General features: G+C 27.0%; 1 protein-coding gene across 1 annotated transcript; it reads left to right on the forward strand.

Moving 5' to 3' along the window:
- The first annotated feature begins 5,142 nt into the window (after window positions 1-5,142).
- LOC135955721 (splicing factor 3B subunit 4-like) lies at window positions 5,143-10,143 on the forward strand. Its single transcript, XM_065506080.1, has 4 exons — window positions 5,143-5,439; window positions 5,786-5,841; window positions 9,245-9,600; window positions 9,667-10,143. Exons 1-4 carry the CDS (start codon window positions 5,419-5,421, stop codon window positions 9,951-9,953), a joined length of 720 nt encoding a protein of 239 aa, XP_065362152.1. The 5' UTR covers window positions 5,143-5,418; the 3' UTR covers window positions 9,954-10,143.
- Window positions 10,144-14,631: the final 4,488 nt, after the last annotated feature.

The raw sequence follows: 14,631 nt of genomic DNA on the forward strand, positions 1-14,631 counted from the left end.
ATATTTATATGTTTATTATCCTATGCTTTGTTTATTAAGAACATTTTTAAAATTGAAATTCTTATAAATATATAAAACTGTTTTTGTAATACCCTATCTAGCATATTAGTATTTAATACACCTTATTCAATTGTTCCGGTTCCTGATCAAAATAAATTAAACGTTTATTCTTTATGTGTAATAAAAGTTAAATTTGTAATTTTATGCGTGTGCCAGATAAAGTTCTGATATTTTTATGACAATACATTAAATATTTTATCATTATATTTATCTTCCTTGATAGATAATCCACATTATATATTAAAACATTTCCTTTTCCAAATCGAAGCTATTCTGTTGGTTATAAGAGCTAATAGGGTGAAACTTATTTGATTTGAATTTTTTTTTGGCAGCAATATTGTTATGAACTATATGCTCGTTAAAGTGAGTTTCGGAATTAGGCCTTACATGGGATCTACATATGTCCGGGATTTTTCGGAAGTGGGCCTCTAATATGGCAGCTATGGTCAATTACAGACCGATCATTATGAAATTTGGTTGCATAATTTAAAATTTTATAAACTACAAAATTGTATTCATAAACTTTTAATAGTTTAATATACCTTTTATAAACCATTGTTAGATGTTTGTTGGAATTCATGATATTTGAAGTTTTTTTTTTAATTATTTTTTGAAATATTTAGAAATTTCTACTGGTCCCACTCTGAATTTTTTATATGTTGTTAACCATACAATGGCTTATAATTGAGGAAAATCTTTAGAAAATGGAATAGATAGCCTTTGTCCACTGGTGCAATATGCAGTGTTCAAAAGAAAAAGATTTTTAGGAAAATTTATTGAAACTAAGGTACATAAGCATTACTATGAGACCAATATTGCAAAAATTGGATAAGCGGATAAAAACTTTATATACTATTGAAGAAATTTATGCTCGTTATTATGATTTTGGAACTTGGTTTTATGTAGGTCAATTATGGATCTATTGTTGTGTGAAATAGGTCATAAATCAGAAATTTTTGACCTATTTTGGGAGGACGTTTGTATGGGAGCTATGTAAAATAATGAATCTATTTTAACCAGTTTTAATAGGCTTCGCTCATACATGTGCCAAATCTTATCGAAACATCATCTGAATTAAGACATGTACTTTGCGCAAAAGGTTTACATGTACAATGTACATGGCACCTCCTCAGAAACAATGAATTGCATAACTCAGAGAGCTACTCATCATTAAAGTCTAAAAATTACCAATCCATATTCTCTAGACTAGATTTATTTTTAGTCCGAAAAAAATAATATGAGGAAATTAGTCTGATGATGAGGATTATAATGGCTACAGTTTTTATATTTGCCATATAAAAGTTTTATACACAGAAAAAAAAATTCATAATTGGAATGAATTTTGTAATAAATATTATTAATCGAACTTGACTTTCATTCAAAATAAGAACATGTTCATAAATATTATAAAATTTTACATGACGGAAATTTTTGCTTTTTTTACTTAATTTTTTTAATAAATTGCATTATAATTGTATTATATAATGAATTAGTGCAAGAATATTTGCATAATAGCCATATATTGGCCAATATTTTAAGATAAAAAGGAGAATATCTGAAACTTAAAAATTATCATTAAATATAATAAAACATTCATAAATATAAAAGCATTTCATCCTCTTAAATCAATTTAATCATTTTCGCGCATTTTATATCATTTTGTAGCTGAAAATCATAAAAAAAACTAAAAATTTTCCATGAAAAATTTCAAACATTTTTGAACAACATAAAAATAAAAATGAAATTGAAATTATATTTTTCAAGCCTTCTAGATTTTATTTCAAAACATAAAATATTAAAAAAATCATACTATTTAAGAAATTATTTATAAATGTTATGAATTGAAATCAATGAATTCGAATCATAATATTTATGTTGAAACTTTTTTCTGTGTATGTATATGTTTTAAATTTAAATTTGTTTGTATTTACTTTTCCCTTATACAATACAAATACAAATTTCAAATAAAAATTAGATATTTTTTGAACTCCAATAAACATGATTAGTGAGTATGTATAACAACTGACATATTTAATTTACATGTCTTTGAAACTTTGTTTGTATTTACAAGTATAGACTTTCGTCTTTTTTTTTAAATGAGTCTTTTATCATAACTAAACGAAACTATTTAATTAATAAAAATGTAAAACAATCCAAAAAAGAATATTCTTTATCATTCTTTTGATTTCTCCAACATAAACAATCAGCGAGATAGTTTTTTCCAAGAAAAATTTTATTAAATCTAAAGAAGAAAATCGTTTAAATTATATTATTTTTATAAAAGTTTATAGAAGATTATATAAATAGTTAATATCTTTGTAATCTGTATTTAACCCAAATTTTTACTTATCAAATATACGAGAAAACATGAATTTTAATTTTGATGTTTACAACAAAAAACACTCTCACACAAGTAATAATTGACTTTTTTAAAAACTGATAAAACTATATGAAATATTATAGAACGGCGCATATTTTGTATTACTCAGTTCAAAAAACACGGATTTTGAGTTATGACGTTGTTGCACCAAATAGGATATGTTTACAAAAATGATCTCAAATACGGTATTTGCTGTTTTTTATGCTTTTGAACACAAAATTCGTTGTTGTATTTTCAATTTAAAATTAAAATAGAAATTATTCGGTTAATCGAATAATTTTAACCGAATAAATCTAAACCTCGATTAATTATTTGGTCGATTAACCGATTAAACCTCAAACCCGATTAATTGAATACCCTAATATAGACACAAATCACACGATATAATTTCATGTTGATCGGTCCATAATCGGATTTGTAATCCACTTATTGAGCAAAAAGGTGAAAAATATGGGAAAAATTGTAAAAAAATTTACATTTTTGCGATTTTTAAGGCACTGGATGCACTTTTTTCGGGTAGGTATGTTCTTTTTATTTTTCTATTCTATATCTACAACTTTGCTTCAGCCACAAAAGAGATATTTCGTACGTATACCGGGATATAACCGTGTTAAAATATACAAAAAGTGATAAAAATCCACATTGAGCAAAAAAATTCGTATGGCCATTAAATTATTACGGCAGCCAACTTGACAAAACTAATGATGCAGAAGTTCTTAATTTTGGGGCTACTTTCTTGTGCAAGTGTCAGAATTGAGTCCCAAAGCAATGAACTGAAAAATTTTGTACTGTGTTATTAGTTATGTAATTCAAAAATAACAAATGCTGTAGTTTTATTCAGATGAGCCAAAATTTGCAGTATTGAGGTTTTTTACTTGAACAAATATTTCTAAATAACAACACACGCCAATTGTTGTGTTAAACAAATAAGAAAGTATAGTCGACCTTATAATATCATACACTGAGTATATGAGCAATCAATTTTCTGTGGGGTTTATATGGGTTTTATGACCAACTAGTTACCGATCTTCATGATGATTTCTTCCTATATGAACTTATTTATTTATGTTAAATTTTATTTGGATTCCGATATTTTAATGATATTTATGTCCATTAATTTGTTATTAGGGACTGATTGCCGTGAAATTAAGTCTTCTATGGGAGCTATGAGTAATTATGAACCGATCCAAATGAAATTAGGTTTATTTATTTGTGATTTATTTCTATATGAAACTTATTTATGTTGAATTTTATGTGGATACCGAAATTTTTAAGAGATTTATGCTAAAGTATTTATAGAACTAAAGTAAAGTATTTTATGAGAACTATGAACGATCTGCACAAAATTTATAAATTTAATATAATTTTAATTTAAAAAAAAAAACTTATTTTTGGAGAAATTTGTGTCTATACCAATATTAATGAGATATTTATGATAAAAAGGTTCTTATTCGGGAGGACATTTGTATGTTGGTTGGGTGAAATAATGGACCGATTTCAACCAGTTTCAATAGGCTTCACCATTGGGCCGAAAAAACCAATGTGCCAAATCTTATCGATGGGTCTTGGGCTAATATTTTTGGCCGTTACAAACATCAGTACAAACGCAATGTATTGTGTTGATGTAGAGTATACAAATCACAACTTTCAACAACATAAAAACGTGTCTAAGAAATATTAAATATGTATTTCTATTAGAAACTTGAACTAAAGTTCAATGTTAAACTAGTTTTGTATAATTCAATGATAATTAAATTATTCCCGAATTATTCTGCAACCAGTTAATTACTTTAATCAAAATCGATACTTGAAACACATTGTGGGAACACCAAATTTTTCATGATGTATTTAGTAAAATTTTTCCATAACTTTTAAAATAGATCTTTCTAAGAAATAATAAATAATGAGGGTATTCATTTAAAAAAAAATGGAAAGTTACACTCTGATTTTTTTACATTTTAAAAAACAAACACAAGAAAAAAAATCAAAAAAAAAATTATATTTTTTGGTGGAATTTTGTTCATGTTTTTGTTGTGTAAAAAAATCAGAATGTAATTTTTCCTTTTTTTGAAATGAATACCCTTTATTTTATAATAATTGGGAGTTTTATTTACCCAGTTTTAGATTTTTATTAATAAATTAATAATAAATACATTTGTTTATTTTTGTATTATTGCCGTAATTTATAATTGCGGTTAGTTGATACCTGTTTTTTTCTTAATATTATTTTATTAAAAAACTGCATAAATTCTCTTTATTAAAAATAAATATGGAAAAAAAATATTTTAAACAAATATCAGTTATACTCACTATTAAACAGCATCTTAATATTTATACAAGTTTATGTTAATGCAAATAAAATACAAATTAAAACAGTAAAACATATTAATAAACAAATATTAACCCATTTGGAAAATTACATTTGAATTTATTTAAAAGAAATTAACATTTTAAAAACTTCTCTGTATGACATACAAAACAAGACACGTACATACCTAATGTTACAACATCAATATAATTAACCAAAGTTAAGTAATATTTCATTTTTCATTAGTTCCATTTAAGAAAATATCTATGTACAAATGTTCAAGTTTAAGTTTGAACCTAAACTCAATTCCATGTTAATTACCTTAATCAATAACAATAACAGTCAAGTTCAAATGATACAAACAATTGGCCAAAATTATCTCACTTAGTTTAAGACAAGAAAAGACAAGTCAGGCCAATGACTAGTCAAAAATGGGTTAAATTATAATTTACTCAAACCCGTCACTTACGGTTTGATGAGAGATGAATAAGTTTGAGATTTTTATTTTAGTCAAAACAGACAAAAATATTAAATAAGTTTAGTCAACAAAACGCAATAAACGGGAACGAACACACCATTAATAAACGTTTAATTAAACTTAAAGAATTTTATACAAAACAATAAAATATTTTAATTTAAATTAAAAAAGAAAATATTTAAAAATAAAACAATGTTTAAATATTTAATAATGGTAATATTTCATAATAAATAAAAAGTATTTAAATTCGTGCAAAATGTTAAAAATATATTAAAGTTAAAATTGTTATTGGTGAAAAAGCCCTTTAAAAAAACAAAAGACTTAAAACCCCAACTTGCCCCTGTAAATAACTCAACCGAAAAATTACTCATGAAGAGTGACTCTTTCTTGTATTTCGAACAAAACTCGTTTAATCGTTCGAATATTTGCTTAAAATTAAAAAAAATCCATACATAAGTAAAAAAAAAATAATAAATAAATAAATTATATGAATTCGCTGTATACTTACTTAATATGGTTGTTGTGTTTTTTCTTGTTTTTTTTTTCAATTTCATTTCAGTTAACTTTTTGTGTAATGGCACAAAGAATCCATGGGAAATCTTTATTCGATTATAAGTAAGTGGAAAAAATGAAATTAATCCTTTTGTCTTTGTTTGTATATAAGTACTATTTAATGTGTTTTAAATAATGTAACTCATTAGTCTTCAATCATATTTTAAGGAAACAATATGAGGTCTTGACCGATCATTTTAACTTTTCAAACCTCTGATATAAAGTTTCCTACAATATTGGTATAAAGTTCTTCACGTTGCTATATACATATATTCCAATGCATTTTGGAACGATGATCTGACAAACTAAATTTCCATAAATTAGAAAGCTTGATACTAAATAGTTAGTAATCACTAGAATAACTAGCGGGTGTTAAAATGTTTAAATTGGTTAGAAAACAAAACACAATTATAGAAATAAAAGTATAAAATTTCGATTTAAAACTATCTTGCAATGAACAGTTACTACACAAAGGGAAAAAACCGGTATTCATTTAGATATACTTACTTACTTGGCGTCGGCTCATAGAAGCCAAGCGGCTCCACATGAAACTAAAAGATTCTAATTTACTCTGGCTAATCCACCATCAAGACAGTATTAATTTAAGACTCTTAAAAACAATTTGGACGTACGTTTATATATTTTTTAAATTTAAAGACAGTTATACATATTACATTCTTACTCGTTTTAGTAAGTTCGAAGAACGGATGCTATAATTGGAAAGCTTAAGTTTTCTCCCTCTTGACATTTATTTGTGTATTTGGAATACAAATTTCGTTCCTTTTAATTATCGCTTCATTCACTAAAATCTTAATTCGGAATTAAAAAATATCAGTCATTCATTCCATAAATCCTTTCACAACATCTAACTAATTCTTTAGCTTCATTCGTTGAATTAATTAAAATAACAGAATTAATTTTACCTTTTAATGATAAAATGTTTGTTAATTCAAATCTAATATTGAATTAGAATAATTTTTTTTCATTCAGTTAATGAGTTACAAAATGAATTGAAACAAATTGGCTTAAGACTTTTTATAATAGATATGAATTGAAGAAAAATACATTTTTAAAGCTATTATGTAATGAATTTGAATGATTCAATATGAAATTAATTCTATAAAGAATTAAGCCTATAAACTAATTCATAATAAATTCATTAACGGAATGGTTATGAGATAATTTTATTTAGATAATAGAATTAAGAATTAATTCTTTCGCACATTTGCAATATTAATCCTGAAGGAAAATAAGTAATTGTATTGTTCTTTTATTAAATTGTTTTCTTTTTTACATTCATATTATTTTAAAATGGAGAGATGAGACCTTCACAATTAAATTCTTCAGATCCTATAATAAATCAGAAATATTATAAAGATAAATATATAGATACATGATACAAATGTAACTCCTAATTACTTATCATTTTTAAAGAGTTTTAAAGAACTACATGATGGTATTGTGTTGCATTCATTTTCGTTAAGCACCGAAATAGTTTCATCATCGACTCCTAACTAAAAACAAATATATAAAATTGCAAAATATTGCACCACGTGCCATTGCTACTTTTAGATCTGAATGAAAAGATAAAATTATTAACATTTATTAATTTTTGGTTTTAATTTTGATATTTTTAAAGAATTTACATTTTAAAATGTCGAAATTAACCTCCATCTTATGGATTTATGGCATTTTTTTAGATCGTCATTATCAACATCTTGGGTTTCACAGTTTAACGCCTCAACATTTAACTTTTGTACAAATATTTATGTTTCGTCAATTTCTAAAACATTTAATAAAACGTTTTTTTCTTCCACTATTATAAATACTATTTTGTAAATTTACCATTTTTATTATAATTACATAAGCACTAAAAATCTATAGAAAACTTATTGACGAAACTAAATCCAAACAAAATATCTTAATTTATCAACTTTATGTTCTTTATTCGACAATTAATAATAATAGGCCGTTCTTAATTTCACAACGTCAAGTAATTTAATAATTTCGTTCTTGATTTGACAACGCTTTGTTTTAGATTTATGAATGAATGTTCTCGAAAAATTATGAACGCTTCGTTGTCAATTTGATACCACCCGTTCATAATTTTATATGAAGTGTATTTAAAAAGAGAATTAAAAATTATAAAAATAAATTTTTACTTTTCAAATATCGTTTCGAATCGGAAATTTGATATCAATAGAGAAAATTTTAATCTACATAAGAAATATAAAACATAGTAAGTAACATACAAAATATGCCTGTTGATATTTTTCAAATCCAGAGCGGCCAGCTAAAACTTGTATTGCCAAACGAGTTAAAATGCTAAATTCTGGAACTTTACTACTTACACTCACATTCTAACTGATTATTTTTTATTTACATTCAGTGTCATAAAATAAATATATATGTAGATGGAAAGGGGAAAGAAATGCCAGTGCCAAATTTTCTTTCTTAATTTCAATTTGAAAATCTCAATTTCTTATGGAGTTTCCTCAATTTCAATGAAAAATTAAGTTTAATGAGTTTGAAAATTATTTTTTTTTTAAGAATTAATATTAAATTAAACCAAAAACCAGTAGAGTTTCTTTCGAACAAGACCTTTACCAAACAAGTTTAAAATGACTATGTATGTATATTTGGTTGTACAATGTTAATAATTCCTTTAAGAACATACTATTGCAATTTGATTCATTCCTAATGACCGGATTTTGATTGATGTGACGGAAATGTGCTAGAACCGACAAAAATGTATGGATATAATGGAATCATTCGATTAGCATCACATTTTGTCCATCATAACAAATCTGAATATTGTAATTTTAAAAAAGGCGTATTAAGAAATTCTCGAAAAATCACGGCAAAAATTGTCCGAAAATTGCTAAAAAAAATATCGGTATTAGTTTTGTGTGGCATTAAATGGTATTCATCACCAAAAGTCGAAGAGAGTTGATCGCCACATAATCATAAAAATCAATTTAATTTAATTCACCAGTTATCTGTATAAGCTCCTCCTTAAAAATTCATAAACGAAAGAGCTAATATTAAGTCTAGCCTAAAATAATGTTACATAAAGCACACAAGACAAGAGGTTTAACACAATATCTTATTATATACATTAGGGTGGGTCGATTTGTTCACGAAAAATCGTATAGCAGAAACGCATTAACGGAAAATTCTAAGAAATTTTCCACAAGAAACCATAGGTCTAAAATAAAATCCTATCTTGCGCATTTCGTCTTTTATCAAATTAATGTTTCAGTTTTTTTTATTGGATAAAAGACGAAAAGCGCAAGATAGGAATTGATTTTAGACCTATGGTTTCTTGAGGAAACTTTCTTAGAATTTTCCGTAGATTGCGTTTCTGCTATACGATTTTTTAATTTTTGATCGTCCATACAAATCGACCCAGCCTAATATACCTACATACATATTACGTAATTTATAACTTCCAAACATATTTTAGTATAAATCCCGAATATGATTTGGTTGCTGAACCATCTACCAGTTATTCGAATTTTTGGCCCAGTTCTGAATTTTATGTTTCACCGCTAACACGTTATAAACATCAAGCCAGAGGTAGAGGTAGAGGACAAGGGAAAGGTAAAGGAAAACAAAGACATCAACTGCCACCACATGCCTTTGATCTTTCAGATGGTTATCACTACCCTGATTCATCAGAGGAGTTTAGTGGTGAAATATATCATGCACCCCATCCGCATCCTCATCCTCATCACCCCCATGGTATACCGCCTGGTCTAGCCAAGAAACAGGGTCATCCCCATGGTCCACCGCATGGACATCCGTATGGTCCTCCACATGGTAAATAAAATATTGTAATAATCGAATACATAACTAGCATTTCACAACGAAAATTATTATTTCTAGAACCTCCCAGACGTTTTCCTCCACCACCAGTTTATGACAAAGATTTTATAAACCCCTGGGCAGTGCCAGTAACTACACCGAAACCATTTATAGTACAACTACCTCCCTTAACAACACCGCGACCATTCATTGTTCAACAGCCTCCCATAACTACACCTGCCATTTATGTGGCTCCAATATTAACTACAAGAAGACCCACAATAGCTACCACCCCGGCACCACCTTCTTCAACATCATCAAATGATGAATTAATTTATGATATTGATGTACGCTTCGGTCGTGATTAATTACATTTTATTAAACATATTATTATTATTACTTGAATGTGTATAAATAAGTATTTAATAGATTTATTAAATAACGTAATGAATTTATTATCTTTATTCAATTGTGATAGAAATATTTAAATATTATTATTGTATAAAGTAAAAACTTGCAAAACAGCATCGAATTATACAATTAATTGTTAATACTTAATACTCACAGTGGTTTAGAAACATTTTATTTTGGAAATAATTCGGTAGTTCAGGAACGATTGGAGATTATAGCTGAAGTGTATATAATGTGCATTTGTTCAATAAATTGGGTTGTGTTTCCTTAAATGAACCAATTTTTATTTTACACACATTTGCGTTAAGTTTTCTTTCTTTTTTATAAGAGAAATAACATGAAGATCGTTTTGCGAAAAAAATTTAAAAAATATACTCTATTTCAGATGGTCCAAATTTCGATACGTGTAACCTTTTATAAGGAACAGATAACTGAAATATTTTTAAAAAGTATTGGACTTCGGCAAAATTTTAAAAAATTTATTCAATACAAATCTCTCTTGAACTAAAAGAGATAAGCCAATACGTTTACATGTATTTTTTGTACATATTTTTAATATACAATTTGACATTCGGATAAAAACAGAATTTTTGACGAGTATTTTAAAATTGTGTAGGCAAATTTGGGGGCTGCCCACTAATCACCATTCCAACTATCAGCCTATGTAAATAAAAATCTACTCAGAAACACCTCAGCACTGACTATGTGAAATATCATTTATATATTTTTAAAATAAAAATTTCTAAACCAGTGTGCAACTAATGACGGAAAAAAGTATATATATTCATATATATAAATAGAGAATCTTTATTGTGACAGATAAATTCAGATAGTGAATGGAATTGTTTATTCATCAGTGGAAAAAGATTATTATAACACATTAAATGCAAATTAAACCTTTCTGTCAATTAATCAAATAAAAATTCATTCAAGAACAAAAAAATTGTTGTGATTACTTCTTGTTATATACAAATCGAGCCATAGCCGCCAAAAAGACGTAAGAGCCAAAAACCAAATTATACTGGGGACGGATTTTTAAAAAATCATTGATTAAGTTATATAAATAATCTCTGGAACTATTGCAGATATCTTAACGAAGTTTATGGTTGGAGCTGAGGTGTTTTCGAGTGGATGGTCTCTCAATGCTAGTCGCCAAAGAAGTCGACATTTCTTTTTTAAAAAAAAACTCGTCCTAAATCTATTTATGATCCGAATTAGCTGAATTTTATAATATAAATAGTACTTAAATAATAGTCCATGTGTATAGAAACAAATTTTCTTCGGGACTATATATAATTTTTATATGATCCGGAAAGAGAACATAATGGCTTAATTGGCTCATTTAAGAGGACATAGCTCCCAGCCTTATCCAAAAAAGTCAAAGCACCGATCCCCGAAAAACCTTTATAATTACATACAAAGTTTTTTTGTACACGAATCACTCAGTTTTTGGAATTTATTTTCCCCGTTTTGAAAATAAAAAATTACAAAAATTTTAATGCCATTGATGTAAAGACATTAGTTCCGAATTTTGTTATGGTATCTTTAACATTTGTATATGAATTAAAATTTTATATTTTACTTCATGGAAAATTATTATATTGTACTTTTTTGTTCTTAAGGTAAATGTCATCCGAAAAACTAAAATATCAATCTACAAACTGTCTGTTATTAACTCTTTGCGGTTGGGTGGTCAGTTTACTAACCTCATTTTCTATAGTCTTTAAAACTTAGTTTATTGTCATCTATTGCCATTTTGCTAAACAATTATATTTTTTGAAGTTTTTGCAAAACTTTGCCGTCAGGGTGCTCTGGTAAGATAAATATATTAATTTGAAAATATTGTAAAAATTAGTTTTTTTCACGGATTCAATAAAAAAAAACACAGATTGTTTATTATTCATCGAATTCAGTGTTACTTAAATATTTCGGTTGTTTGGTCATAAAATTTAGTCAAAAATATTCGATTTCAAAAAAATTTATACGAAACAAAACTTTTTATCATAGTTATTTTGAATGCCAACCGCCACGGTGGTTAGTAAACTAAACTAACTCCACAAAAAACCTTGAAATGGGGTGGTTCTTTCATATTTTGATTAATTTTTTCTTACTTTTTATAATAAACTAACATTGATTAAAGTAAAAATGCAATTGTTTTGATTTTAAACTTATAAACAAAAAAGCGTGGCTGAAAGAGTTAAGTCATATTGTCCTAATATATTCTGATAGTTTAAACAAATTGTTGTTGTGCTTCATTTGAATTCAGCACACTAATTCTTAACAAAAAAGTGTTAGTTTATGGCAAAACATTAAACATGGTTCAAAAAGTCTTATTAGTTTAGAACTTTTTTGTTTGAAACACAACAACAATTTTTTAATACTATCATAATATATTAGGACATTATGATAATATGACTTAATAGCAGACCGTTTGAATCCCCCAATTATATTATCTTTTTTATTTAATCATTAAACAAGTATAAAAAAGACAATTCCAATTTAGTAATTGGGTTATCGAACTGATTGCTGAAGATCTTCCTGCCCACTTTTTGTTAAAATGTAAAAATTAAACCGTTAAAATGAAATGCAAAAATAACAACAAAACGATTATAATATTTTTAAATTAAAGAAGAATAAACAAATACAAATCCAGTTTCATATCAAGTTCTTGAATAAAATACTTCTTAATGGTTAAACCCAAAACAATAAAAGTAAATAATACCAACAAAACATATACAGGGTGCTATAAAAAAACTATTATTCAGTTATTATTCTTTCAGTTGAGTAATAAGAAGAAAGTAGAAATTCTAAAGGAATCGGAAATACTGAAACGAATTGAAGCTAAACAAAGGAATCATTTTTCTGGAAATCCCTTGAATGAATGAATGAATGCACGTACATATTATGTTACTTACTGTATAACTATAATAACAGATAATGAAAAGAGTTAATTTTATGTAATTTTTAATTAAAAGTAAATTTTATATTTGTTAGAAATCGATTGAACTTCACATTATATTATTTTTTATTAAATTACACGAATAAATGACAAGAATAACTAAATTGGATTTTTTCATCATTTCACTTATAATATTAGGGAAAGAAGGTCAACGAAACACGCTTTAACCCTCTAATGCCCAAGCATACCCAAGGCACTCATCGCAAAAATGTCTATAAATGAATATATAACTGATTTTGCATTTCAAAAACTCATGTAACAGTTGCTAAAAAACGCACTTAAATTATTTTAAAAGGCTTTCAAAGTTTTTGAAATGAAATATGAGTTATATTTGCATTTATTGGCATTTTGCGATGAGTGCCTTGAGGCATGCTTAAGCATTAGAGGGTTAAGCGGAGTCTTTACCGTAAATACCCAGCAAACAATATTTTGAATTTTGTAAGCAGTTCATAATGTTGAAAAGTTTTCAAAAATGGTGAAAAATTACCTAAAGTAAGGCGAACTGCGTAATGCTACCTGAAAGCACTAAGTCAAAACCTTTCGGCGATGAATCACAAACAAAAATAATGTAATATTTCAGCAGTATCGGAAGCACTTACAAATTATTTGCATGCTTAAAAACCCGAACGGCAATTTTTTCGTGATTTTTAGTGCTTAATTTACTTAATTTTTTAACCATTTTTGGAAGCTAATTATTGTGAGAAACTGTATAGGAAGCTGTATGAAAGCCAAATCGATGCAGTATAAATTCCTTCTACATCTTAATCAATAACGTTTTTTGCTGGGTAATACAAAGTCGAGCTCATTATAAAGTTAATAATATGCTTCACTTCAATGCCTTCTAAGTCAGACAGTTCATACAACACAGTCGACAAAAGCTATACAGTGATATAATAAGTGTTTAACGTACTCATCATCGTTCTAATTCCTGACGTTTCCTTGAATGTTAATACGCCTCAGGAACCAAAGATCCTTATCTGAAATTACTCAACCTTCATATTTTTCGTTCGTAATGTCTGCCTGACATGATTGCACAGACATTTACGACATTGTTGAACACGAAATTTCATCACAACCTTTTAGTGACTCCTTTAATTGACAGAATGTATGCATGGAAAACACTACAGAGAACCAGGAGCTGTTTTATAATTATATATTAAGATCCCTGAGGTATACCATATAACCTATACAACTACCAGGAATATATTTCGCTGAGAATACAGGGATCGTATCAGAGTTGTATAGATACGTTCCTACAAAATAGTTGTATGTATTGCCGAATTATCAATCCAACCAATCCCGTTGATGACCTCCATTATTAACATGATAACTGATCATATTTACACATTCAAATGGAAATATAATTTTTTTAAGGTAGCAAAATTATAAAAATGCCTATTAAATTGCAAAAATAATAGTGTTTATAAAAAACCGACTTTTTAAAAAACCGGTTTGTCGGTAAACCGAAAAGTGGCCTTTTTTTAAAAAACCGGTTTTTCGGTTAACCGACATCGAAAAAACCGGTTAACCGTCATATATGTGTAGAAAACATAAAATGCCCAATAAAGTATATATAGCTTTAAATTTTGTAATTTTTACTAGTCAGGAATGGTTAATATTAAATAACTGTAAATATACAAAAGAGCTAAGTCTAATCAAAATTATTATCTCACTAA

Source organism: Calliphora vicina, chromosome 1 (assembly GCF_958450345.1).
Source record: "Calliphora vicina chromosome 1, idCalVici1.1, whole genome shotgun sequence".
NCBI lineage: Eukaryota > Metazoa > Arthropoda > Insecta > Diptera > Calliphoridae > Calliphora > Calliphora vicina.

Coding starts and splice junctions, on each gene's coding strand:
- LOC135955721 (XM_065506080.1), top strand. CDS start 5,419: ATGTTTAAATATTTAATAATG. Junction 5,842..9,244: donor AAATCTTTATTCGATTATAA/GTAAGTGGAAAA, acceptor AACATATTTTAG/TATAAATCCCGAATATGATT. Junction 9,601..9,666: donor TCCGTATGGTCCTCCACATG/GTAAATAAAATA, acceptor TATTATTTCTAG/AACCTCCCAGACGTTTTCCT.